Below are 25,349 nucleotides of genomic sequence, written 5' to 3' on the forward strand. Positions count from 1 at the left end.
CAAACATTATGGAGGGCACTGTATCCCTCTTGGGCTCACATATGTCTCTATCCAACAATTTGTTATCAGGGAATTTCCTCGGCTAAAGCCGGCCCTGATGTGTCCTGTTTGTCTTCGCTTCCAGATTTTTCCCCCCCGCTTTCCCTACTACAATCAGTCTGAAGAAGGGCCCTGATGCTAAATATCTCTTGTCCATTTTCTCCATCGGTGCTACCTGACCTGCTGAGTTACTCCATCATTTTGTGACCATCTTTGGATAAATCTAGATTAAGGTTGTAGAATGAACTAATCAAGATTTCTAAGGGGTGAGATTGAACAGAGAAACTACTTCCTTCAATGGAAAAATCTAAACCAATGGAGCAAAATCTGTTCAGTCATAATATTTAAGTTAAAGAGACCTTAAGGCACCCTCCTCCAAAATCTATCTATTTCAGCACCAGAAACATGTAGCAAACTGATTTGCTCTGAACTACTGCCAGAAATGGCCCACAGGGGCAGCTGTACTCAGGAAGTTTAAGCAGATGAAGATTTTTTTTAAGTTCTAAAATATTAGCACTAATCCTGCATTTGGTAGAAGGCCAAATTCAGCTCTATTAATCCAGAAGTTAAGAAACTGCAGACAATAAATTGATCTCTTACGAGCCGACATGCTTAGTTTTCGACCACACCAGCTCACGAAGCCAAGTCATTGAATAAGTGCAAGGAGTTACACAGGTAGCTTTATAGATGGAGGATATCAAGAATACGGGAATTTCAAGAGTTTCGGAATATGATAGAGATGAAGGAGAAGCTATATCTGTGCTGAATGCAGAGCAGGCTCAAAAGACCAAAGCGTTGACTCCAGAAATGATATCTCAGTTCACTAATCTCCTTAAAGGTTTGAGAGAGGGTTGGCTATTCCCTGCCTATCTTGTCTTTCCAACCATGGTTCTGGTATAAGCATGATCAACCCTATACTACATGTCTACATGGTGAGATGGTAGTGCACTTGGGATGGATAATAGCTTGCCAATATCACCCACAATGAGAACAAATGAACATCACAGGAGACAGACTAGTGACTGACATCTACTATAAACCCACTGACTCGCACAGCTATCTGGACTACACTTCTTCCCACCCGGCGGTCCCCTGCAAAAAGTCTATCCCCTAATTCCTCCGTCTACGCCGCATCTGCGCCTGGGATGAGGTGTTTCACACTAGGGCATCAGAGATGTCCTCATTCTTCAGGAAACGGGGCTTCCCCTCTCCCATTATAGATGAGGCTCTCACTAGGGTCTCTTCTACATCCCGCAGCTCCGCTCTTGCCCCCCCTCCCCCCACTCGTAACAAGGACAGAATCCCCCTCGTTCTCACCTTCCACCCCACCAGCCAGCGGATCCAACAAATCATCCGCCAACATTTCCGTCACCTACAACGGGACCCCACCACTGGCCACATCTTCCCATCACCTCCCCTTTCTGCGTTCCGCAGAGACCGTTCCCTCCGTAACTCCCTGGTCCACTCGTCCCTTCTTACCCAAACCACCCCATCCCCGGGCACTTTCCCCTGCAACCGCACGAGATGCAACACCTGTCCCTTTACCTCCCCCCCTCAACTCCATCCAAGGACCCAAACAGTCTTTCCAGTGAGGCAGAGGTTCACCTGCACCTCCTCCATCTCATCTATTGCATCCGCTGCTCCAGATGTCAACTTATTTACATCGGCGAAACCAAACGCAGGCTCAGCGATTGCTTCGCTCAACACCTGCGCTCAGTCCGCATTAACCAATCTGATCTCCCGGTGGCTGAGCACTTCAACTCTCCCTCCCATTCCCAGTCTGACCTTTCTGTCATGGGCCTCCTCCAGTGCCATAGTGAGGCCCGCCGGAAATTGGAGGAACAGCACCTCATATTTCGCCTGGGCAGCTTGCAGCCCAGTGGTATGAACATCGACTTCTCCAACTTTAGTTGTTCCTCTGTCCCTCTCTTCCCCTCCCCCTTCCCAGATCTCCCACTGTCTTCCTGTCTCTACCTATATCCTTCCTTTGTCCCGCCCCCCGACATCAGTCTGAAGAAGGGTCTCGACCCGAAACGTCGCCCATTCGTTCTCTCCTGAGATGCTGCCTGACCTGCTGAGTTACTCCAGCATTTTGTGAACATAAAATAGTGATTTGTGTACCTACCACTTTCCAATCTGCTTGAGCAGCATATATCAAATACACCTATGCCTCTACAGCCAACCTCAATTGCAAGATATTATACTCTATCCAGACTAGCAAGCACCCCATTAACACTGGATAACCCACCTACATGATAGACAAAAACATTGAGGAAGCCCCCCCCCCTCAAATATTTCCCATGTTTAGTTTAGTTTAGAGATACAGCGCGGAAACAGGATCTCGCGGCCCACTGGTTCTGTGCAAACCAGCGACACCTGCATATTAACACCATACCACTAGGGACAATCTTTACATTTACCAAGCCAATTAACCTACATACCTGCACGTCTTTGGAGTGTGGGAGGAAACCGAAGATCTCGAGAAAACCCACGCAGGTCACGGGGAGAACAGCACCCGTGGTCAGGATCGAACCCGGGTCTCCGGCGCTGCATTCGCTGTGAGGCAGCAACTCTATCGCTGCGCCACCGTGCCGCCCCTAATGGTCATGTTCCATGACCTACTACTCAGCCATTGACCTGAACATCCACTAATCCACAAACTGTCTGTACGGAGTTTGTATGTTCTCCGTGTGACTGTGTGGGTCTTCTCCGAGATCTTCGGTTTCCTCCCACACTCCAAAGACATACAAGTTTGTAGGTTTATTGGCTAGGTATAAGTGTTAATTGTTCCTGGTGTGTGCATAATGTGCGGGGATCGCTGGTCGGCGTGGACCCAGTGGGCCGACAGGGCCTGTTTCTGTGCTGTATCTCTAAAACTGAAACCTAAAACGAAAACGTTGTCCTCTGTTCCGAAGGACTGCCCAAGAGAAGAGATAATCAAAATTCACATTCCTATGAGATGTTACATCAAGATCCTGTTCAGTTGGGTAGGTGGATGACAATGACACCATGGCAGTGTTCAAAGAGTTAAAATGACCCTGATATCTGGTATATTTTCTCAAAATGACAGAAAACTGAGCAACTGCCTACTCTTTCAGCCATTGCTCATAATTGGCCATGGCATACCTGAATTTTTATTCGTTCTGTTGCTGGAATAGTATTTTTTTTTTCAAGCACTCTAAAACATTTCAACAAGCATACGTTTTGTCACTGATTGATTCTTGCTAAACATCATGCAGCCCTTTATAATAAATTCAGTCCTGTTTGGGTAGGTGACTGCAATTCATATAAAACCATCTTATTATAGGATTACATGTTGTCTACATATCCAAATTGTGTCAGGTAATGTATGCTCAACATTTGAATCGAACGGCTGAAATCCTACTCTGTCTTATTACCTTAACGAGTTACCCAAAATGGTCAAAGTCCTCAATGGAGTCGCAAAATGTTCTACAAGACAGGCTTTGTATAAAACCCTGTCTGAAGTGATGGAGAAAATCCCTCAAAATTATCTCAACAGCAGGAGATATCTCCTGCAGCTAAACACCTATTGCTCCAGTCAATGAAAGTTTCAGTATGTTGTGCGATTTGAACTGTTATTTTAATGCATTTTTTAAATGTTTGTGGCAATCTATTTATTATCAGTTATTTTATGAAAAGCATTGCAGAAGTTTGACTTCAATCAATGATGAGCACATTTAAATCTTCATTCTCCACATGACCTTTAAACATGCTTGAGTATTTAAAGTTTCAAGTGGATTAATCAACTTTAAAAGAGACATGATCCAAAGTGCAAAAATTGTCATCCCAAAAGTTCACTTTTCACTTGTACAGTGATTAAACCTGGGAAAAAGTCTCACTGGCTCTATAATATGTTTTGAAAGGTCCCCAAGGTTGTAACAAAAAAGTTATGGATATGCAAGTCCACTTTCAACAAAAATAAAGCTACGTATGTGAACTTTCCTGATGCCAATTTAGCAAATGTAGATCGGGAAATGTCTTGGGCCAGTCCCAGTCTGCCTGCCAGATGTCAGTGCTCAACCACTCCATGATCAGAGCGAGGATGGGTAAATGTGCAACCAAGCACCAATGTGTGGGCAACATGGCTCGGCAGAACTAAGAGACTCGGAAATGAAGTCTCTGCTGTTGAATAGCCTGCCAAAACTCACCGTATAGGCCCACAGATGTTGAATGGCCACTTGGGCGAGATACTGGAGGACAACCGGGGGTGCTCATGGAACCATGCCTCAGCAAGGAATCAGTGCCTTGAGGAGAGGAAGAGAGAACATTGGTGGAAAAGAGGAAGAGGAAGAAAATAGATACAAGGGAGCAACTTCAGGCTGTAATGTAATCTTAGCGTTCAACAGGGGTCATTTGCCGCTCACGCTTTACACTTGATACATGGGTGCAAGCTAAATTGCCTCTGTGAAACATTACTCTCCAAACAACTGTCTGTTTGTGACACAAGCCTTTTGTGCCTTTGCACACAATCTCACCTTGAGTCAAGAAGGCCAATAATGAAAAGCCTGTAAGTGACTGTGACAATGTCAAACCTGTAAGTTAGATTTTTTCAAAAAATATTGTGCGACTTAAAATCGGAAGAGACAGTGATCCCAAAATGTCCAGAGTCCTTTGAGGATATACTCTTATTTGGGATGCTGTTGGAACCCTTCAATCAAATGACAGCCACTCTTGCTATTGCCAGACAGATGCTCCATGTAACAGAGATTCTGTTGTTAATGATTAATAATAATAATAATAATACATTTTATTTATATAGCGCTTTTCATATACTCAAAGACGCTTTACAGAGATTTTGAGAACATAGGGAAATGAATAAATAGATAAATAAGTAAATAAATAAATGAACAGAGAAAGGAGACAGAAGGTGAGGTGACCTTCAGTGGTTGAAGGCAGTACTGAACAGGTGAGACTTCAGCGATGTTTTGAATGTGGTGAGTGTGGGGGAGTCTCTAACGGTTTGGGGTAGTGAGTTCCATAGGGTGGGAGCAGCGATGGAGAAAGCCCTGTCCCCCCAGGATCTGAGTTTAGTCCGGATGTGGGGGGATAGGAGATTGGCAGCGGCAGAGCGGAGGGTGCAGGTGGGAGTGTGCCTGTGGAGGAGGTCGGTCAGGTAGGATGGGGCCAGGTTATGGAGGGCTTTGTAGGTTATGAGGAGGATTTTGTACTGGATTCTCTGGGGGATGGGGAGCCAGTGGAGTTTATAAAGGACGGGGGTGATATGGTCACGGATCGACGTGTGTGTGTGAGTAGACGGGCAGCGGAGTTTTGAATGTATTGAAGTTTATTGATGATTTTTGAGGGTGCGCCATAGAGGAGGCTGTTGCAGTAGTCCAGACGGGAGGTGATGAAGGCGTGGATGAGGGTTTCTGCAGCTGTGGAGGAGAGGGATGGACGGAGACGGGCAATGTTTTTGAGGTGGAAGAAGGCTGTCTTTGTGATGTGTTTGATGTGTTTGTCGAAGGAGAGGGTTTGATCAAGGATGATTCCAAGATTCCGGATGTGAGGTGAGGTGGATACTGGGAGACCATCAATGTTGAGGATGAAGTTTTGGGTGGATTTGGTGAGCATTTTTGGACCAATGATGATGATTTCAGATTTGTTGCAATTGAGTTTGAGGAAGTTTGATTGAAGCCAAGATTTTATTTCAGTAATGCAGTTTGTCAGTGTAGAGTGTGTGGTGGAGGAGATTGACTTGGTGGAGATGAGGAGCTGGATATCATCGGCGAAGCAGTGGAAGTTGAGACCATGACGGCGGATTAATTGACCAAGGGGGAACAGGTAGAGGATGAAGAGGAGGGGGCCAAGGACTGAGCCTTGGGGGACACCTTGGGGGAGGGGAGCGGTGGGGGATTTACAGTTGTTAATGGAGATGAACTGGTGTCTGTCAGAGAGGTAAGATTTGAACCAGGATAGGGCTGTGCCGGTGATGTTAAGGGAGGTTTCAAGTCGGGTGAGGAGAATGGAGTGATTTATGGTGTCAAAGGCGGCGCTGAGGTCAAGTAGGATGAGGATGTTGAGGTTGCCAGCGTCGGAGGAGAGGAGAATGTCGTTTGTGATTTTGAGGAGCGCAGTTTCAGTACAGTGGTTTGAGCGGAATCCGGATTGGAAAGTTTCATACAGGTTATTGGTAGAGAGGTGGTATTTGGTGGTAGAGAGGTGGATTACACTTCCCCTATCTCCCCCAAGAGAGGAGCTTGAAGTCTGACAGTTGCAGAAAACCTCAGTTATGAAGTAACCAGATAACCAACCTCAGGATGGATACAAATTGAACCAACAAATGCACAGGCTTCCAGTCAAGACTTAAAAAGGAAAGGTATGTCACCTTACAAATTGGCCGGGGGGCCAAAATGCACAAGTTCTAGCCCACCAAGGGCAGCACAGTGGCGCAGCGGTAGAGTTGCTGCCTTACAGCGCCGGAGACCCGGGTGCTGTCTGTACAGAGTTTGTACGTTCTCCCCCGTGACCTACGTGGAATTTCTCCGAGATCTCACACACTACGAAGACGTAAAGGTTTGCAGGTTAATTGGCTTGGTATAAGTGTAAATTGTCCCTAGTGTGTGTCGGATAATGTTCATGTGCGATGATCACTGGTCGGTGCGGACTCGGTGGGCTGAAGGGCCTGTTTCCGTACCGTATCTCTAAACTAAACTTTAAAAAAAACTAAAGCTTGATTCAGTTTTGAATCAAAAATAGTCCTCCCCTTCCAGATATACAAGCTTCTCACCATAAGACCAATCTGACCCAAACTGCACCCCTTTATTCCCAACCACCTCAGACCATGAACCTCATAGTCCATTTTCTCCCATCTATCAAAACTCTATAGCTCAAACAATAGGTCTCTTTTTACCCGCCTCGTATCAGTGTGTATGGAAACAGGCTTTTCATTCCATATGCTCATTTAACCAGCTTCCATTTTACCTCATCATCTAATCAGCATATTAATACTGAATGTCCTATCATTTAATTTCCCTCAAAGGACAAAAACATAATCCATCTTCTTTCACTTCAAATGCTGACTGACCTGAAGTGAATATCCTACACTTAGATTTATAAAATTCACTTTACATTTTGTTTCCTGTTACATGGAGAGGTTTCCCTGCAAACATTTGCAAGTGGATTAGAGAACATACAATTACCAAGTTTCCAGTTATCATTTAGTTCAGAGATACAGTGTGAAAACAGGTCCTTCGGCCCACCGAGTCCACACCAACCTTCGGTCACCTATTCACATTAGTTCTACATTATCCCACTCTCACATTCACTCTCTACACACCAGGGGACATTTACAGAAGCCAACTTACCTAGAAACCTGCATGTCCTTGGAATATGGGAGGACACCCATGGGGTCACAAGGAGAATGTACAAACTCTGCACAGTGGTCAGGATCAAACCTGGATCTCTGGCGCCGCCATGAGGAAGCAGCTCTACCACAGCACAACAGTGTCACCACATTGGTACAAAACACTTCCATCCCAAGTCAGTCTAAATTAATCCTCCAATAGATGATCATATATTCAAGAATATAAATGAATGACACCATTTCAGGTTGGTCTGAGGATCTGGTATCAGTGGCGAGTCTATCCCATAAGCGTGATGGCCTGCATTAAATTACATATTAACTAAATAGAAATATATTGATCTGCGTATTTTATCTTAAGCGTAGTAAGGGTAAATTTTCAAAGCTGTTACTTACCCCCTTCATTGCCCTCTTCGGGAGGTTTTGCTTTCTTAGCAAGCCGAGGATCCAGCCACGTGGTCGTCTTAGTGTTGTGACTATGAAAGAAAGGAGGACATTCAACTGGCCATGGAGCACTGGAGAAGAGGATGGGAAAAGCAGACAGCATTGGGGAATAGAGGAGCCAAGGTGACTCAACAGTAAGGCAAGTACATTAACTGAATCATAGACCTGCTTGCACCGAAGAGAGGAAGAGACCACGCCTTTGGACAAGGGCAAATCAAGTTTTTACCACATTCCTGTGGCTGTACACAGACTCTTTGCTACATCTCCTTGATTCCCTAACGTTTGAGGCCCTCTGAGGGGGTGCTGTGAACTATTTACGTTGGTGCTGTTATGTTTGTGTGCCATTGTATGTTCGTTTCTTAGTACCTGAACTGATGTACAGCACTTTGGTCAACGTGGGTTGTTTTAAATGGGCTATACAAATAAAATTGACTTGACTTGACTTGATTACAATGATTTAGATAAATTATTCAGGGATATTGCAAAATCAAAAGATATCGATGCTGGGGTGAAATGTGGTTAAAAAAAGATGGATGTTTCATCCAGACAAATGTAAGACAACGCACTTTGCGAGTGCTAATTAGGCTACGACATACAACATGAACGAGAGGATGGCTGGGAGCTTTAACAAACTAAGAGATTTTGGAGGACAAGTCCACAGATCCTCGAAGATGACAACACAAGTGAACATGGTTAGCCATAGAATATTGGTCTCCATTAGTCAGGGCACTGAATACAGAAGCAGGGAAGTTATACTTCAACTCCATAAAACCCAGATTAGAAGTCAGCTGGAGAACTGCATCCAATTCTGATCACCAAGATAAAGGATAAGACATTGAAAAGGGTGTGTGTCATTGTCTGGGATGGAACTATTCAGTTATAGTCATAGAGTGATAGTGTGGAAACAGGCCCTTCGGCCCAACTTGGCCAACATGTCCCAGCTACGCTACCCCAACCTGCTTGTGTTTGGTCCATATCCCTCAAAACCTGTCCTATCCATGTACCTGTCTAACTGTCTCTTAAACGTTGGGATAGTCCCAGCCTCAACTACCTCCTCTGGCAGCTTGTTCCATACACCCACCACCCCTTGTGTGAAAAAGTTACCCTTCCGATTCCTATTAAATCTTTTCCCCTTCACCTTGAACCTATGTCCTCTGGTCCTCAATTCCCCTACTCTGGGCAAGAGACTCTGTGTATCTACTCGATCTATTCCTCTCATGATTTTATGCACCTCTATAAGATCTCCCCTCATCCTCCTGCGCTCGAAGGAATAGAGTCCCAGCCTACTCAACCTCTCCCTATAGCTCACATCCTCTAGTCCTGGCCACATCCTCGTTTTCAAGCTTGACAATATCTTTCCTATAACATGGTGATCTTTCCTATAACATATAAAGTTATGAGGAGGGACTGGAAAAACTAGCTCCTTTCTCCCTGGAGAAGTGATGGTTAAGAAGGGACAGAACTGAGGTACATTTAGTTCTGCGATAATGCGTGTTTCCACAGGCACAATGGATGTAGAACGATGAATTAGGTAATACTATGTGTGTTATGCGGGCTTAATTGGTTATAACAAGATTTCGATTTGGGAAGAAGAGAACCACTTTAAATTATTTTGGAAATTGACAAGCAGAAAAATAACTGTCTTAGAAACAAATTTCCATGTAGCTTCCACGTAGCATTCAGATATTACTGTCTCTAAAGAACACATCCTCCACTTTCACTATGGGAGGCATTGAAATTGACACTTGTGCCATTATCCTGTATTAAACAATGTAACATGCAACCTTTAATATTTTTAGATTGGAGTAACAAAAATAAACTTATAGCTATTAAAAAGGCCTTTATTTTGAAAATCCTCCAAGAAAAAATAACATTGCAAATAACATTGCAAACCCTCTTTTTCCTCATTGACAATTGTCTTTATTGTGTAATTTTCTGTGTCATGTCATTCATTTGGAACATAACTGTTGCATATTAGCAGAACGAGCTGCAAATAAAATTATGATGGGGTATAGGTAGGGCAGCTTTTCCACACAAAGGCAGATGAAACTAGAGGACACGTTTTGAGTAAGGGGAAGAGATTTTGCGAGGATGCGAACAATCTTCACGCAGAGTGGTAACTACCTGGAATGTACTGAGTGGTAAAATAGGTTCAGAGTGCATTTAAGAAATGCCTTGAACACCTGAATCACTGGGATATGGAGGTCTATGGACCACATGTTGTGCGATGGGGTTAGTACAGAAGGGTGCCCACTGGCAGATGTGGACAAGTTGGGCTGAATGATCTATTTCAATGCTGTACAATGCCGTGATTCAGAGGCACCAAGGAAATGCAAGTTCTTCTGATTTATCCCAAGATCGGTTTCGAATATTAAACAAAATTGTAGCAAAACCCTGATGAAAAGTAATTGTGAATATCAAAACCTGTTACCGGCTGTACTGAATTCCAGTCCCTAAATCTGACTCAATTTCATTGCCCTTTAAAACTTACTTCATCAAGGTCAATTTTGCCCAATAGTTTGAGATGTTCGACCACTGTTGCCTGATTGTAACCCCACTAGGTATGTTTGACTACAATATCACAGATAAGAAAATCAGTTTTACCAGACACTCCCCAGTCCGTGATACTCACTCAATGAAGTAGATCATTCCGCTGTCAGTGTACGCCATCTCCCAATTGCTCGGCAGTGGCTCCATCGAGTCCTCTCTGGCAACTGGATCCAAGTACCTGAATTCTGCGACCCCATCAGTGTTGCTGGGCCCTGGGCCTGAGGAATGAATAACCCCCTCTATTACAGTGTTTAGGTTGAAATGTGAAAGTCAGGAAGGTTTGCACAAAAACTAAATATTTCTACATGACTGGGACAGATACTGTATTGAGATTAAATCTCCAACAGCTGGAAAAGTTAAGATCCTTTTCTGCATATTACCTGTAAGGGTGCACAACAAAATGATAGGATATCTAGCTGGGAGTAAATTAAAAAAATTATGCTGGATTGTGGTTAAGAGTCCATTAGGAACAGAACGTCTAGATCTAGATTTTTCATGATGACTGAACTATTTTAGTTGCTTTCTCAGCTGGTTTCTAAAGCAAACCTTGACAGGAAGGTGATCATTACATTAGCTGAGACAATGGATTAATGTAAAACTGTGTCCATGCAGAAGCGGCAGGTGCCCATGTGGGCAGTATGACAGCAAAGGAGCAGAGCAAAAATTAGCACAGTGACCAGACTTGATGTCAAAGGATGACTCCACACTTCCTCACCTGGGTAACCGGTCCCATTAGCAGTGGGCCTCTCGTCGTCATCATCTTCATCAGGAACCAGAGTGTCAGCTCGCTGCATCATGCTTACTGATGTTGTTCGTTTCCTTTGTGCCTCATCTGAGTTGTCATCCAGAACAACTTGATCCACTACATCCTGCTGAAAGGGACCAGGCTCTGCAGGAGGCTTTGGTGTCCCGTAGAAATTACCTGCCAAATCGTCGTGCGGGAGATGGGGAAAGGCACAAAGTGCAAATGAGCTTCTTAACTACAGGTTTAACAAATAAATGGTAGAGTATAAGTGGAACCTTGATATACACAGTACTATTGGCAGCAAGTTCAGGAGCACTAAGGGTAACAAGTTTAGGAGCGCTAACGGCCATAACTTCAGTTAAGCTTATATTTCAGCCCAAAACGTCACCCATTCCTTCTCTACAGAGATGCTGCCTATCCCGCTGAGTTACTCCAGCATTTTCTGTCTGTCTTCGGTTTAAACCAGGATCTGCAGTTCCTTCCTATACAAAAGACACTAGATGTCTATGCTGACTGCTCCAGATCTCAAGTTTGTAGCTGTAAATGTTAACTGTTGCGCTCTCTTCAGATTTTACCTGATCTGCTGTGTATTTTTCAGAATTTTCTGTTTTATTTCAAATTTACAGCATTCACAGCTTTCGTTTTCACTAATGTAAGTCATGAGTCAAACAGCTAGCAGCTGCGTATCTTGGTTATTGAACACTACCGGGATTCAAATGTTAGCCCATCTGGTAGTGCTGGAATGGGAGCCTGGCAGGGATACAGCGTTGGGATCCAAGGGATAATTCATTTCTTTATTCCCACTCACAATAGAAACTGACTATGTAAGATGAAAGCCGATATCGATAGAGTGGAATGAAAAGTGCTTTACGTAGGAACAAAAAAGAATTCAAGACAGACTTACTTACAATGGAAAGCATGTAAAGCAGATTTAAATGGAGGATCATATAACATATAACAATTACAGCATGGAAACAGGCCTGTCCGGCCCTACCAGTCCACACCGACCATTCTCCCTGATCTAGTCTCATCTACCTGCACTCAGACCTCCAATCCCCTCTTATCCATATACCTATCCAATTTACTCTTAAATAATAAAATCGAGCCAGCCTCCACCACTTCCACCGGAAGCCCATTCCATACAGCCACAACCCTCTGAGTAAAGAAGTTCCCCCTCATGTTACCCCTAAACCTTTGTCCCTCAATTCTGAAGCTATGTCCCCTTGTTGGAATCTTCCCCACTCTCAAAGGGAAAAGCCTACCCACGTCAACTCTGTCCGTCCCTCTCAAAATTTTAAAAACCTCTATCAAGTCCCCCCTCAACCTTCTACGCTCCAAAGAATAAAGACCCAACCTGTTCAACCTCTCTCTGTAGCCTAAGTGCTGAAACCCAGGCAACATTCTAGTAAATCTCCTCTGTACCCTCTCCATTTTGTCGACATCCTTCCTATAATTTGGCGACCAGAACTGCACACCATACTCCAGATTCGGCCTCACCAATGCCCTGTACAATTTCAACATTACATCCCAACTTCTATACTCGATGCTCTGATTTATAAAGGCAAGCATACCAAACGCCTTCTTCACCACCCTATCCACATGAGATTCCACCTTCAGGGAACAATGCAGTTATTCCCAGATCCCTCTGTTCCACTGCATTCCTCAATTCCCTACCATTTACCCTGTACGTCCTATTTTGATTTGTCCTACCAAAATGCAGCACCTCACACTTATCAGCATTAAACTCCATCTGCCATCTTTCAGCCCACCCTTCCAAAAGGCCCAAGTCTCTCTGTAGACTTTGAAAATCTACCTCACTATCAACTACTCCACCTATCTTAGTATCATCTGCATATTTACTAATCCAATTTGCCACACCATCATCCAGATCATTAATGTAAATGACAAACAACAGTGGACCCAACACAGATCCTTGGGGCACTCCACTAGACACTGGCCTCCAACCTGACATACAATTGTCAACCGTTACCCTCTGGTATCTCCCATTCAGCCATTGTTGAATCCATCTTGCAACCTCACTATTAATACCCAACGATTTAACCTTCTTAATCAACCTTCCATGTGGAACCTTGTCAAATGCCTTACTGAAGTCCATATAGACAACATCCACAGCCTTGCCCTTATCAATTTCCCTGGTAACCTCTTCAAAAAATTCAAGAAGATTAGTCAAACATGACCTTCCAGGCACAAATCCATGTTGACTGTTTCTAATCAGGCCTTGATTATCCAAATAATTATATATATTGTCCCTAAGTATCTTTTCCATTAATTTTCCCACCACAGACGTCAAACTAATAGGTCTATAATTGCTAGGTTTACTTTTAGAACCTTTTTTAAACAAAGGCACAACATGCGCAATGTGCCAATCTTCCGGCACCATCCCTGTTTCTAATGACGTTTGAAATATTTCCGTCATAGCCCCTGCTATTTCTGCACTAACTTCCCTCAATGTCCTAGGGAATATCCTATCAGGACCTGGAGACTTATCCACTTTTATATTCTTCAAAAGTGTCCGTACCTCCTCTTCTTTAATCCTCCTAATTTCCATCACTACTCTACTTGTTTCGCTTACCTCACATAATTCAATATCCTTCTCCTCGGTAAATACCGAAGAAAAGAAATTGTTTAATATCTCCCCCATTTCTTCCGGCTCAGCACATAGCTGTCCACTCTGACTCTCTATTATATCCTGCTGGATAAACAAGCTATTGCTGTTTATTCTTGTATTCTTGTATTTCTAGTAATTCTTGTATTTTCTATGTGTGTGCTACAGCACTTTGTGCAGTCCAGTCACTCGAGTCAATAAAAAAGATTTTGCAGATATTAATTATAAGAGGAGTTACTGGAATGGTTAAGGGATTGGTGAAATTTGCTTGAGAAGCAATTATGTCAATTGGGGATTGGTTTATGCTTTCAATTCTAAAGCCATTAGATCATGCTGAGCATGACAAGCAGTTTCTCCTTGACCAGTACAGAAGAACGGAGTTGGTGGGGTGAAATTAATCGACAGAAAGCTTTTTTACCAAGTGGTCAACCCATGGAGGGGGTTTCAAGAAGCCAGAGGGAATTGCTGGTATAATCTCATTCGTTCACCGATTTCCTACAGGAAATAAATTAGAGAGGACAAACATGGCGAATTTGAGACCTAAAATATGGTTTTAAGTACAATGAAATTTGGAGGAACCGTTTTTCTGTCAAACAGTGACGCAGCGGGTATTACTGCTACCTCAGTGCCAGAAACCCAGATTAGATTCTGACCAAGGTGCTGTCTCGGTGGATTTTGCATATTCTCCCCGTGACCGCGTGGGATTCCTCCGGGTGCTCCAGTTTCCTCCGACATGCTAAAGACGCCGGGTGGTTGTGGGTTAATTGGTCTCTTTAAAATCGCCCCTAATGTGTAGGGGATAACATAGAACTGCTGTGAACGGGTGATCGATGGTCAGCCTGGACTCGGTGGGCCGAAGAACCTGCTCCCATGCTGTGAACATGGGAACCTGCTCCCATGCTCCCATCCCATTTTTGGATAGACATATGGATATGCAGGGAATAGAGGGTTAAGGCTTATGTGCAGGCAGATAACAGTTTGTCTTGGTATCGCTTGGCACAGACATTATGGGCTGAAGGGCCTGTTTTTGTGCTGTACTGTTCTATGATGTCGAGTGCAAAGCCCAACCTCTCGCATGCCTTGTTGAACAAGTCCATAATGGATTGGAGCTAGCTGAAGCACAAGCATTATCTCCATACTGGAACTTGACTACTAAGATTTGGATGAACTTGGTTCTGGAGTGTACTCGCCACAAGTTGAAGTGCTTTTCATTAAAATTGTTAATAAGGTTGTTAAGATTAACTCTGTAGGAAGTGTTTCAGGGCAATGACACTGACTTGTTTGATGCTGTTCTACAAAGACTGGTGCTGTTGTTGACCAGTTGATTAGGAACAAGGCTAGATAGCCAGCTGTGCTATTATTCTTATTCTTATTAAGGGGTTGGACACGTTAGAGGCAGGAAACATGTTCCCAATGTTGGGGGAGTCCAGAACAAGGGGCCACAGTTTAAGAATAAGAGGTAGGCCATTTAGAACGGAGATGAGGAAAAACTTTTTCAGTCAGAGAATTGTGAATCTGTGGAATTCTCTGCCTCAGAAGGCAGTGGAGGCCAATTCTCTGAATGCATTCAAGAGAGAGCTAGATAGAGCTCTTAAGGATAGCGGAGTCAGGGGGTATGGGGAGAAGGCAGGAACGGGGTACTGATTGAGAATGATCAGCCATGATCACATTGAATGGTGGTTCTGGCTCGAAGGGCCGAATGGCCTACTCTTGCACCTATTGTCTATTGATCCTAAGAGGAGACAAAAGGGTGTCAGATAAGGAGAGAAGAGTGAAATGTAAAGAAAAAAGGGAGATATTGGTGGAAGGTGTATGGGGGTGGGAGGGGGGAAATTGCGTTGAGAGGAAAAGGGGCAGGATAGTGGTGGAAATGCCTGCACATCAGTGGAATATGAGATGCTGTTCCTCCAGTTTGTGCGTGACCTCACTCTGGTAATGGAGGGGGTCCAGGACAGAAAGGTTGGTATGGGAATGGGGAGGAGAGTTAAATTGGATAATAACCGGGAGATCTAGTAGACCAAGGTAAGAGTAAGAGTGTTGGGCAAAATCGCCGTCTTCCCCACACTGGGCCTTGCTGATGTAAAGGAGGCCATATCACAAACATCAAGTACGAAAGTGTAAACCTCATCTTGGGGGCAGATATGGTGGACATGGCATCCTGGCAAGAGGCAGGGCAGGAAGTGGAGTCCTGATAACTGTGGGAGTCAGTAGGTTTAAAGTAGATGTCAGTTGATAATTTCCCTGTGATGGAGACTGAGAGATCGAGAAAGGGGAGAGGGGTACCAGAGATGGTCCAAGTGTATTTGAGAGTAGAGTTGTAGTTAGTGGTAAGGTTGATGAAATCAATGAGTCCTGCACAAGTGCAGGAGAGAACCCCGATGTAGTTGTTGAAGGTATCACAAAATGCTGGAGTAACTCAGCGGGTCAGGAGAGAAGGAATGGGAGACCTTACCCGAAACGTCACCCATTCCTTCTCTCCTGAGATGCTGCCTGACCTACTGAGTTACTCCAGCATATTGTTCACACATTTTTCTCCCACTTCCTCCAAACCAGAGGCGTAGCTATGGGCACTCGCATGGGCCCGAGCTATGCTTGCCTCTTTGTTGGGTACGTCGAACAATCCCTGTTCCGGACGTACACTGGCCCCATCCCAGAACTTTACCTCCGCTACATCGACGACTGCATTGGTGCTACCTCTTGTACCCATGCAGAACTCACTGACTTCATACACTTCACTTCCAATTTCCATCCTGCCCTTAAATATACTTGGACTATCTCCGACATCTCCCTCCCGTTTCTGGACCTCACCATCTCCATCACAGGAGACAGACTAGTGACTGACATTTACTATAAACCCACTGACTCACACAGCCTCTACGACCAGCATTTTGTGATACCTGCGATTTGTACCAGCATCTGCAGTTATTTTCCTACACAATGTAGTTGTTGATGTAGCAGAGAAAGATTTGGGGGATGGTGCCACTGAACCACCAGGGGAAATTAGAACATTCAAGACACTTGGACAGGTACATGGATGGGAAATATTTAAGAGGGAAATTAGTCTAATGTGGATAAATGGGACTAGGTTTAGTTGGGGCATCTTAGTTGGTATGGACAGGTTGGACTGAAGGACCTGTATGTGTTCTGTATGATTCTATGACTATGTATGACTCTATGAGAACAAAGACAAGTGCAGCACAGGAACAGGTTCTTCAGCCCAGTGTCTGTGCCACACACAATGCCAGGCTAAACTAACCTCAACTGCCTGCACATGACCCGTACCCCATGATCCATTGCTTGCACTTCCACATGTCCAGCTAAAAGCCTCTTAAACATCACTATCACATCTGCCTCCACCAGCATCCCTAGCAGCATGTCACTAACCACCCTCTTGTCCACCACATCTCCTTTAAAGTTTGCCCCTATCACCTCAAATCTATACCCCCAAGACTAACACATTTCTGTGGGAAAAATGTTCTAGCTCTCTGTCTATGCCTCTCAATTTTATGTACTTCTATCCAACACTCCAGAGAAAACAATCCAAGTTTCGCCAACCTCCCAGTACAGCTAATACCCTCTAATCCAGGCAGTGTTTTGGTAATCCTCTTCTGCACCCTCTCCAAACCATCCACATCTTTCCTGTAATGGAGCAACCCGAACTGTACGCAATACTCCAGATGCAGCTCAACCAAAGTCCTACCAAGCTGTGGCATGACTTACTGACCTTTATACTCAATGCCCTGACCCATGAAGGCAAGCATACCATATTTCTTCTTGACCACTGTATCTACTTGTGTTGCCACTTTTAGGCAGCTTTGGACTTGAACCCAAAGATCCCTTTGTACATTAATGCTGTTAAGGATCTTTCCATTAACTGTGTAGTTTTCCGTTGCATTCAACCACCCAAAGTGCAGTATTTCACGCTTGCAGAGGTCCCAGCACAGACTGTTGAACTCCACATCCAGTCTGAATAATGGCCTTCCATCACAACACCACCTTCTATTAGTAAGCCAGTTCTGAATCCATACAACCAAATCACTGTGAATCCCGTGCACCTTAATCAACCAATGGGGCAATTTTATCAAACGCCTTACTAAAACCCATGTAAACAACGTCCTCAGAGCTCACCTTTAGCACCTTCTAAGAAAACTCAATCAAGTTAGCAAGACCTGCCATGTACAAAGCCAAGCTGACTGTCCCAATTAGCCCTTTTCTAAATGGGAGCAAACTCTATCCTGAAGAATCTTCTCCAGTAGCTTCCAACCACTGATGTGAGGCTCACCAGCCTGTAATTCCCTCACTTTGCTCATTTTTAAGGTATAAATAAGGATTCAAATCTATTAATCCACTTCTAATTTTCCAAATAATATTCCAGCCATACTGTACGATGCGGTTTGGTTCCGTAGCATATTTTTCCAAATCCTGTAGGATCCAATTACTCCTCTAATTCTAGTATGTGGTCTCCTTCAGACATTTCTTGATAACATTTGAAGCACCTTAAAACTATTTTAACACAATAAAGGGAATAAACGGAAGCAGCAGATTGAGAGCAAGATTTTTTTTTCTGGTTAAACTCAGCCAGTTGTGACGTTTGTGTTTCATTACGAACTCCATCTACACTTTGAACATTGAGCTCAGCAGCCTGCAACTGAACGAGGGGAGGATTTGGCAATTCACCATCAAATGTCCCGCTCTCCAAAAGGGCTCCGCTGTCTTCTAGTGTTTTAAACTCTTCCAGAGAAATGAAGTTATAATCAACTCCTGGAACTTCACCATCCCGGGGTGGCCTTGTCGTACCTGAAACAATAAAGAATACAAGTAATGATGGAATGCATTGAGATAGAAGTGAAGTGGAGCCTTCCTGTTCTACCATTCAATGAGATGACAAACACATTTCTCCAATTCCCAAAAAGCCACCTTTGCTCTAGATTCCTCAAAGTTTTACCATTTAAAAAAAAACTAAATTAATAATTGATTTAAGATCAATTATCATAGAAACATAGAAAATAGGTGCAGGAGTAGGCCATTCGGCCCTTCGAGCCTGCACCGCCATTCAATATGATCATGGCTGATCATCCAACTCAGTATCCCGTACCTGCCTTCTCTCCATACCCCCTGATCCCTTTAGCCACAAGGGCCACATCTAACTCCCTCTTAAATATAGCCAATGAACTGGCCTCAACTACCTTCTGTGGCAGAGAATTCCACAGATTCACCACTCTCTGTGTGAAAACATTTGAAGAGCTTTGATCTACCAAGGAAAAATAAGTATTTCCAGCTTATATTCCTCTAGTGCCCAATTCTAATTTTTCAGAATGGTTATCTTTCTCAATATGGTTGGAGAATTCCAATCCTGGATAGCTTTGGTCTATCCTACTATTCCCCTGACTAATTTGAACATTTTGTAATCAGATTTGGGTTCCCATGTAAAGGAAGGCAAGTTATTTCTTTCTGTGAGCAACAAAATAACTCTGAGGCTGTATCGGCTCAGCATGAACACATTTGGAAATTATTTTCAGAGAGTATTGAGAAGTGAACCAAATTTATTGATTAATGGAAAGACCCTTAACAACATTATAATGGCATAGATCTGTTTTTGAATGACATTAATTTACACCGTACCTTTCAAGGCCAATGAAGAGTTTATGAATTGTAGTCACCATAGCACAAGGGAAACATGGCAGACAATTTGCACACAAAATACAAAAAAAAAGCCATGTTTACTGAGCAATCCGAATCCACCCCCAGTAACATCCAAGAAAAAATGGCCCATTTATTCCTTGTCTTCAGTCCATTAACCAATCCACACGAGTACAATGAAACTAATTATGATCTAGTCGTCACGGTGGCGTAGTGTTAGAGCTGCAGCTTACAGCACCAGAGACTCAGGTTAATACCTGACTACGGACTCTTGTCTTTTCGGAGTTTGTACGTTCTCCCCGTGGTTTTCTCCGAGATCTTCGGTTTCCTCCCACACTCCAAACACGTACAGGTTTGTAGGTTAATTGACTTGGTACAATTGTAAATTGTCCCTAGTATGTGTAGGACGGTGTAAGTGTGTGGAAATGCTGGTCAGTGTGGACTCGGTGGGCCGAAGGGCCTGTTAACGCGCTGTATCTCTAAACTAAACTGTCTGGTTCCATCATATTGAGGGCCTTCTGAGTGTCCGAATATACACCCACTGTTTCCCTACTGTTCTACTCAAACTCTAAAGGAACTCTAATGAGCCCTTTTCACTCACACACACACACTTACATGGGATTGTTCTCAGGTACAAGTTGTCCCGGATCACCTGCTGCAGTTGGTGGTCCACCGACCCCTTCTGGAACTGCAGACTGAGGTAGTGACGAAGCTCCTTGTTTATTATCCTGCCTGTTTAAAACAAAAATAAATACCTTCATTATTTTAATTGCCATCTATTAGACAGTAGGCAAGGAAAGGAAGATACCAATTATTTTCCTCGATATAGGATCATCTAACCATGGGTTCAATGGATTTCTCACTGAACAGACCACATTATTTATAACACCGTGCCTTCATAAAGTTTAATATTTCTATTAAAATGTCACAATTTAACTTGGATTTTATCAGGATGTGAAGCGTCAATAAAAATGCTGTTCTAATCTTCATCCTCACAGACAACAGACCAGTCATACACTAGAACAACTGTACACATTGGCACTGAACAGCCCTTTCACAAAGAAAACGCGTTAACTGATGGAAGGACGAATACCGAGGTCATTTTAATGAGACAGCATTGCACTCTTTCCTGCCCTCCGGCATAGCCTCTAATCACAGAACACGTCCATGAGCAGATAGGCGAATTCCATTATCACTCGCTTCAACACAGCAGGTGAATAGCTCGTCTCGTAGACTCCATCCTCTTTGTCCCCCATTTTCCCTTTAATCTCCAAATAGCCTTTCAATAACACGTACTCACCTCTCCGGGACAGGTCATAGGTTGCTTTAAGCTCACGTTTGATCTACGTTTCGCGGACATGTATCGTTTTAAAATTAAATTCTCAGCCTCCTTCAAACGTTCTGCATCAGAAGATCCCGCAACGGCATGTTGTATCTTCGTGCAACAAAGCTGGGGATACGCTGCACATCAAACGGGGGTTGGAGTTCCCCCAATCACTCTGTCACCGGGCAGCGAACGTCGTTTATTGAAGCACAAATTCAATGGATGGCGAGCCGATGAGGTAGGTAGGTGTCCACTCAACAACGGCCATCGGGCAGACGGCAAGCTGCGCAAACTGGGTTCCAGGATAGAGCAAAAGCAGCAGCTTCCCTTTCAAGAAGCCAAGTCTGCACCACCCCTCTTGACGTATTGGCGTCCCGGGATCTAGGATTACACAGCAGGACGCAGGACGACAAGGATGGCAGAGAAGTGCCAGACCTCTGCTCTGCTGCCAGACCTGTGTGTCGATTTAAGTGAAGCGTCTGTACATGTGCATTAGTAAATCTGGTCTCATTATATACACCAATACGGCGTACCCCACATCCCAACCCCTGAAATCTGCCTCAAATGCGTTTGTCGCCCTTGCGGTATTGAACGTGTTTTATGCTCGCCACCACCACCACTACTACACCGAATTAATGTGATGTGTTTAGGATGCACCACACGTCAGCTGTGAATAACGAGAAGGCTGCCGGGGAACGTGGTTATATCATCGCCCTTGTATCGAAAGGCAACAGGGAACCCCCTGCGTCACATAGACGGGAGCTACAACCGATTGAAGAGACAAGACCGTCTGCAATTAGCCGAACTGGATTCACCCTGCTTGTGGTGGATTCGCACTGCACCCCTTCAAAGACCGACGTGTGGTAAGCAGTTGGTTTGCCGAACGTAGTATGGCCCTTTCCAGTGCATGTTCGCACTGCTGCAATCCAGCAGACCCCTCGACCAAGGTGAATGCACAAATTCTAAAGAGAAACGACCGATTTAAAATAAAATATAAATATTTGGTCGTATTTAAACATATTTCCGCAGTGTGAACCGCATCAAGTAATTTCCATTCATTTGACAAAAATACAGATTTAATGTTCAGATTTTACAATTTACAAATTATTAAAAGATAAAATCAAAACCAAACGCGTGCGATTCACAGATGCACTATCAGATGCAAAGTCCCTCATTCAACCAGGTGCTGTTCAAGCCAAACTACAGGCTTCAAAATTGCCAGCTCCCCAGTGCTTGCACTAAATGTCTTTGTGTAACGGCTCACACAAGAAGTTGCTACAATCACTACACATGTGGATTTCCTGTTAATCATACTGGTATCAGACACAAAATGCGAGAGTAACTCAGTGGGACACGCAGCATATCTGGATAGAAGACAGAAGGGTCTTGAACCGAAACATCACCCATTGACGTTTACAGTGTACTATGTTTACATATTCTGTTGTGCTGCAGCAAGTAAGAATTTCATTGTTCTATCTGGGACACATGACAATAAAACACTCTTGACTCTTTCTATCCAGAGATGCTGCCTGTCCTGCTGAGTTACTCCAGCAGTTTCTATCTTCGGTGTAAACCAGCATCTGCAGTTCCTTCCTACCTCTACTAATATTGTTGTCTTTCTTAATAGTTTTGTTTTTATCTCATACCACCAACCCACCCTACATCCCCCAAATGCATTTAAGGTTGAAGGGTAGAAGGGTTAGGTCTTAGGTTAATCTTAGGTTGAAGAGTAGAAGATGACTTGTTCTGCACAGCAAGGAGACCAGTAATTCAGGTCAGCTTCCGAGCATTACAAATAGCTCACATAAGATGGATTTCTCCCAGGTTACCAAAAGCAGCATTCAAAATTAGAATCACAAATTCTGAGAGACACCCATCAAAATCAGGCTATCGAGGGCTGGTGCAAGCCCAATTTTATACAATTTCTACTCCTTTATATTCCAGGCTACTTAATGGGGAAAGTCATTTTGTCCCAGTGATGCAGAAAAATGTCATGTGTAGGAAGGAAATGCAGATGTTGGTTTACACTGAAGATAGACACAAAATGCTGGAGTAACTCAGCGGGACAGGCAGCATCTCTGGAAACGTCACCCATTCCTTTTCTCCAAAAAAATGTCATGCTCAGTAACCAATCCGGAAGGCATCTTGGAGTTGGTCGTTGCACTTTTGCTTCCAATGTCCTTCTCGAGTGCAGTTTAGGTGCTGCTGTTGAAGCAGCCTTGTGAATGAGCAGCAGTGCATTTTATAGGTACACTTTACACCTTTAGACAAAGCTGTTCTCATCCAAGCAAGCTGAGTATTCCAAACTCCTGTCTTGTGTGTTTTATATGATGCCAAGTTCATACTAGCCAATGGCAATCCCCAGGGTGTTGATAGGGTACTCAATGGCAACAGTGCTCCTAAATGCACAGGGAAGGCAATCAGGCAATGCCTTAAGCAATCCCTGCAGTGATGAACTGAGACGGTGATCTCCAACAATCAGAACTATTAACACCCTGGGGTAGTGATGCCCATTTCAGATTATCAGCTTAATAACAAATGCTTGTACATTGTCAGGAATTTAGTGTCATGGTGCCACACAGCGTGGTGACAGGCCCTTCAGCCCACCTTGTCCATGCCACCTGAGTTAGCATTCTTGGCTGGTCCCATTTACCCTCATTTGGCCCATGTCTCTCAAAACCCCTCCTATCTATATTTCTCATCAAATGTCTTAACATAACGATACGCTTTTATAGCTTCCTCTGGCAGCTCCCCTGTGAGCAACCCAGGTTCCTCTTAAATATCTCCCCTTTCAACTTATGCCTAGACCCTCGAGGTATTAAAATCCTCTACCCTGGGAAAATGATGTTGTACATTTCATTGAGGTCTCAGCCTCCTACCCTCCAAAGAAAACCTCCCAGCCTATCCAATCAGTCCCTATACCTCAGACCTCCAATTCCATGAAACATAGAGGTTGCAGTAGGGAATCACCAGTAAGTTAAAGACACCCTTCCAATGGGCGACCAGAACTGCACGCACTACTCGAAGTATGGTCTCACCAATGACTTGTATTGTTGCACATTGCCCTAATGTTTGTACGAAATACTCTTCCCAATGAAGGCAAGTGTGCCAAACACCTTCTTCACACTGTCTACTGGACTTGCCACTTTCAGCGAACCATGCACCTGTACTTTCAGATCTCCGTTCCACAATGCTCTTCAGGGCTCTATCATGTACTGTACAAACCCTGTCTTGGCTTGACGTACCAACATCTCATACTTGTCAGAGTTAAATTCCATTTGCCATTTCTTGGCCAACCTTGCCAACCAATCAAGATCCTGATGTAAACGTGGATCACCAGGTGGTGCCAGCTATGGCTGACTCGCCAACAGTCTGCCTGTCCCTTCCTTCTTTTGTTTCAATAGTATGTGTTAAATGTGTTTTTAATGTTCTTTAGCTTGTTTTATGTGGGGCGTGGGGAGGGGGGATTGGGGGAAACATTTTCCAATCTCTTATCTTGACAGAGATGGAATTTTTTTCCAAATCGTATCTCCATCCGCACTGTGGCCTAACATCGAGGAGTTGGCGGCCTTTGCTGAAGACCAACTTTTAAGAGCTCCACTGTGGGTGCCTAAGGGGACTTTAACATCGCAGAACCCACAATCCCTTTGCCAGGGACCGACCTCGGAGCACCAACCGTGGGAGCTGGAGTTTAACATCCCGGATAAATGCTGAAAAGCAGGACCTCCAGGGTTGTTATCTCCGGTTTGCTTCCAGTTCCTCGTGCTGGCGAGAGCAGGAACAGGGAGATACGGGACCTGAATGTGTGGCTGAGGAGCTGGTGATTTAGATTCATAGACCACTGGGATCTGTTTTGGGGTAAGGGGGAATTGTACAAAAGGGACGGATTGCACCTTAACAGGTGGGGGGCCAGCATTCTGGCAGGCAGGTTTGCCACTGCTACATGAGTGGTTTTAAACTAAATATTGGGGGGGGGGGGGGGGGTCAAATGGGATAGTCAAGGATGGAGTTAAAGGGAAAGAGAGTAAAGGAATAGTTAATGACCCCAGCATTAACGGGAAAGAAAGCTCACAACGGGATAGGAGAGTATGGCCAAGTGTAATAGGGATCGATGTGAAATGAGTAAGGAATTAAAAGTATTGAATATCATATCATATCATATATATACAGCCGGAAACAGGCCTTTTCGGCCCACCAAGTCCGTGCCGCCCAGCGATCCCCGTACATTAACACTATCCTACACCCACTAGGGACAATTTTTACATTTACCCAGCCAATTAACCTACATACCTGTACGTCTTTGGAGTGTGGGAGGAAACCGAAGATCTCTGAGAAAACCCACGCAGGTCACGGGGAGAACGTACAAACTCCTTACAGTGCAGCACCCGTAGTCAGGATCGAACCTGAGTCTCCGGCGCTGCATTCGCTGTAAAGCAGCAACTCTACCGCTGCGCTACCGTGGGGATTACAGAGACGTGGCTGCAGGAGGATTGGGCCTGGGAACTTAATATTCAGGGTTATACATCCTATAGAAAGGACAGGCAGGTGGGCAGAGGAGATCGCCCCAACCGCGCGGGAGGATAAAGTGGAAGAAGATTGGACTTATTTGCCTTCCATCACAGTGAGGAATGTGGGGCATCCGCTGTGGGGGATGTTTATG

General features: G+C 44.2%; 1 protein-coding gene across 3 annotated transcripts in view; it reads right to left on the minus strand.

Moving 5' to 3' along the window:
• LOC144605384 (membrane-associated guanylate kinase, WW and PDZ domain-containing protein 3-like) overlaps positions 1–25,349 on the minus strand; it is a 133,572-nt gene that overhangs the window by 39,076 nt on the left and 69,147 nt on the right. For 2 of the 3 annotated variants that reach the window (XM_078420548.1, XM_078420550.1), the window contains exons 2-7: positions 19,981–20,097; positions 18,403–18,522; positions 11,070–11,276; positions 10,437–10,572; positions 7,757–7,875; positions 4,209–4,304 (exon numbers count right to left, since the gene is read on the minus strand). In XM_078420548.1, coding sequence (XP_078276674.1) covers positions 4,209–4,304; positions 7,757–7,875; positions 10,437–10,572; positions 11,070–11,276; positions 18,403–18,522; positions 19,981–20,097 — 795 coding nt within the window. The remainder of the gene's footprint in view (positions 1–4,208; positions 4,305–7,756; positions 7,876–10,436; positions 10,573–11,069; positions 11,277–18,402; positions 18,523–19,980; positions 20,098–25,349) is intronic. The other variant, XM_078420549.1, reaches the window with a different exon arrangement.

The sequence above is a fragment of the Rhinoraja longicauda genome, chromosome 24 (genome assembly GCF_053455715.1).
Source record: "Rhinoraja longicauda isolate Sanriku21f chromosome 24, sRhiLon1.1, whole genome shotgun sequence".
NCBI lineage: Eukaryota > Metazoa > Chordata > Chondrichthyes > Rajiformes > Arhynchobatidae > Rhinoraja > Rhinoraja longicauda.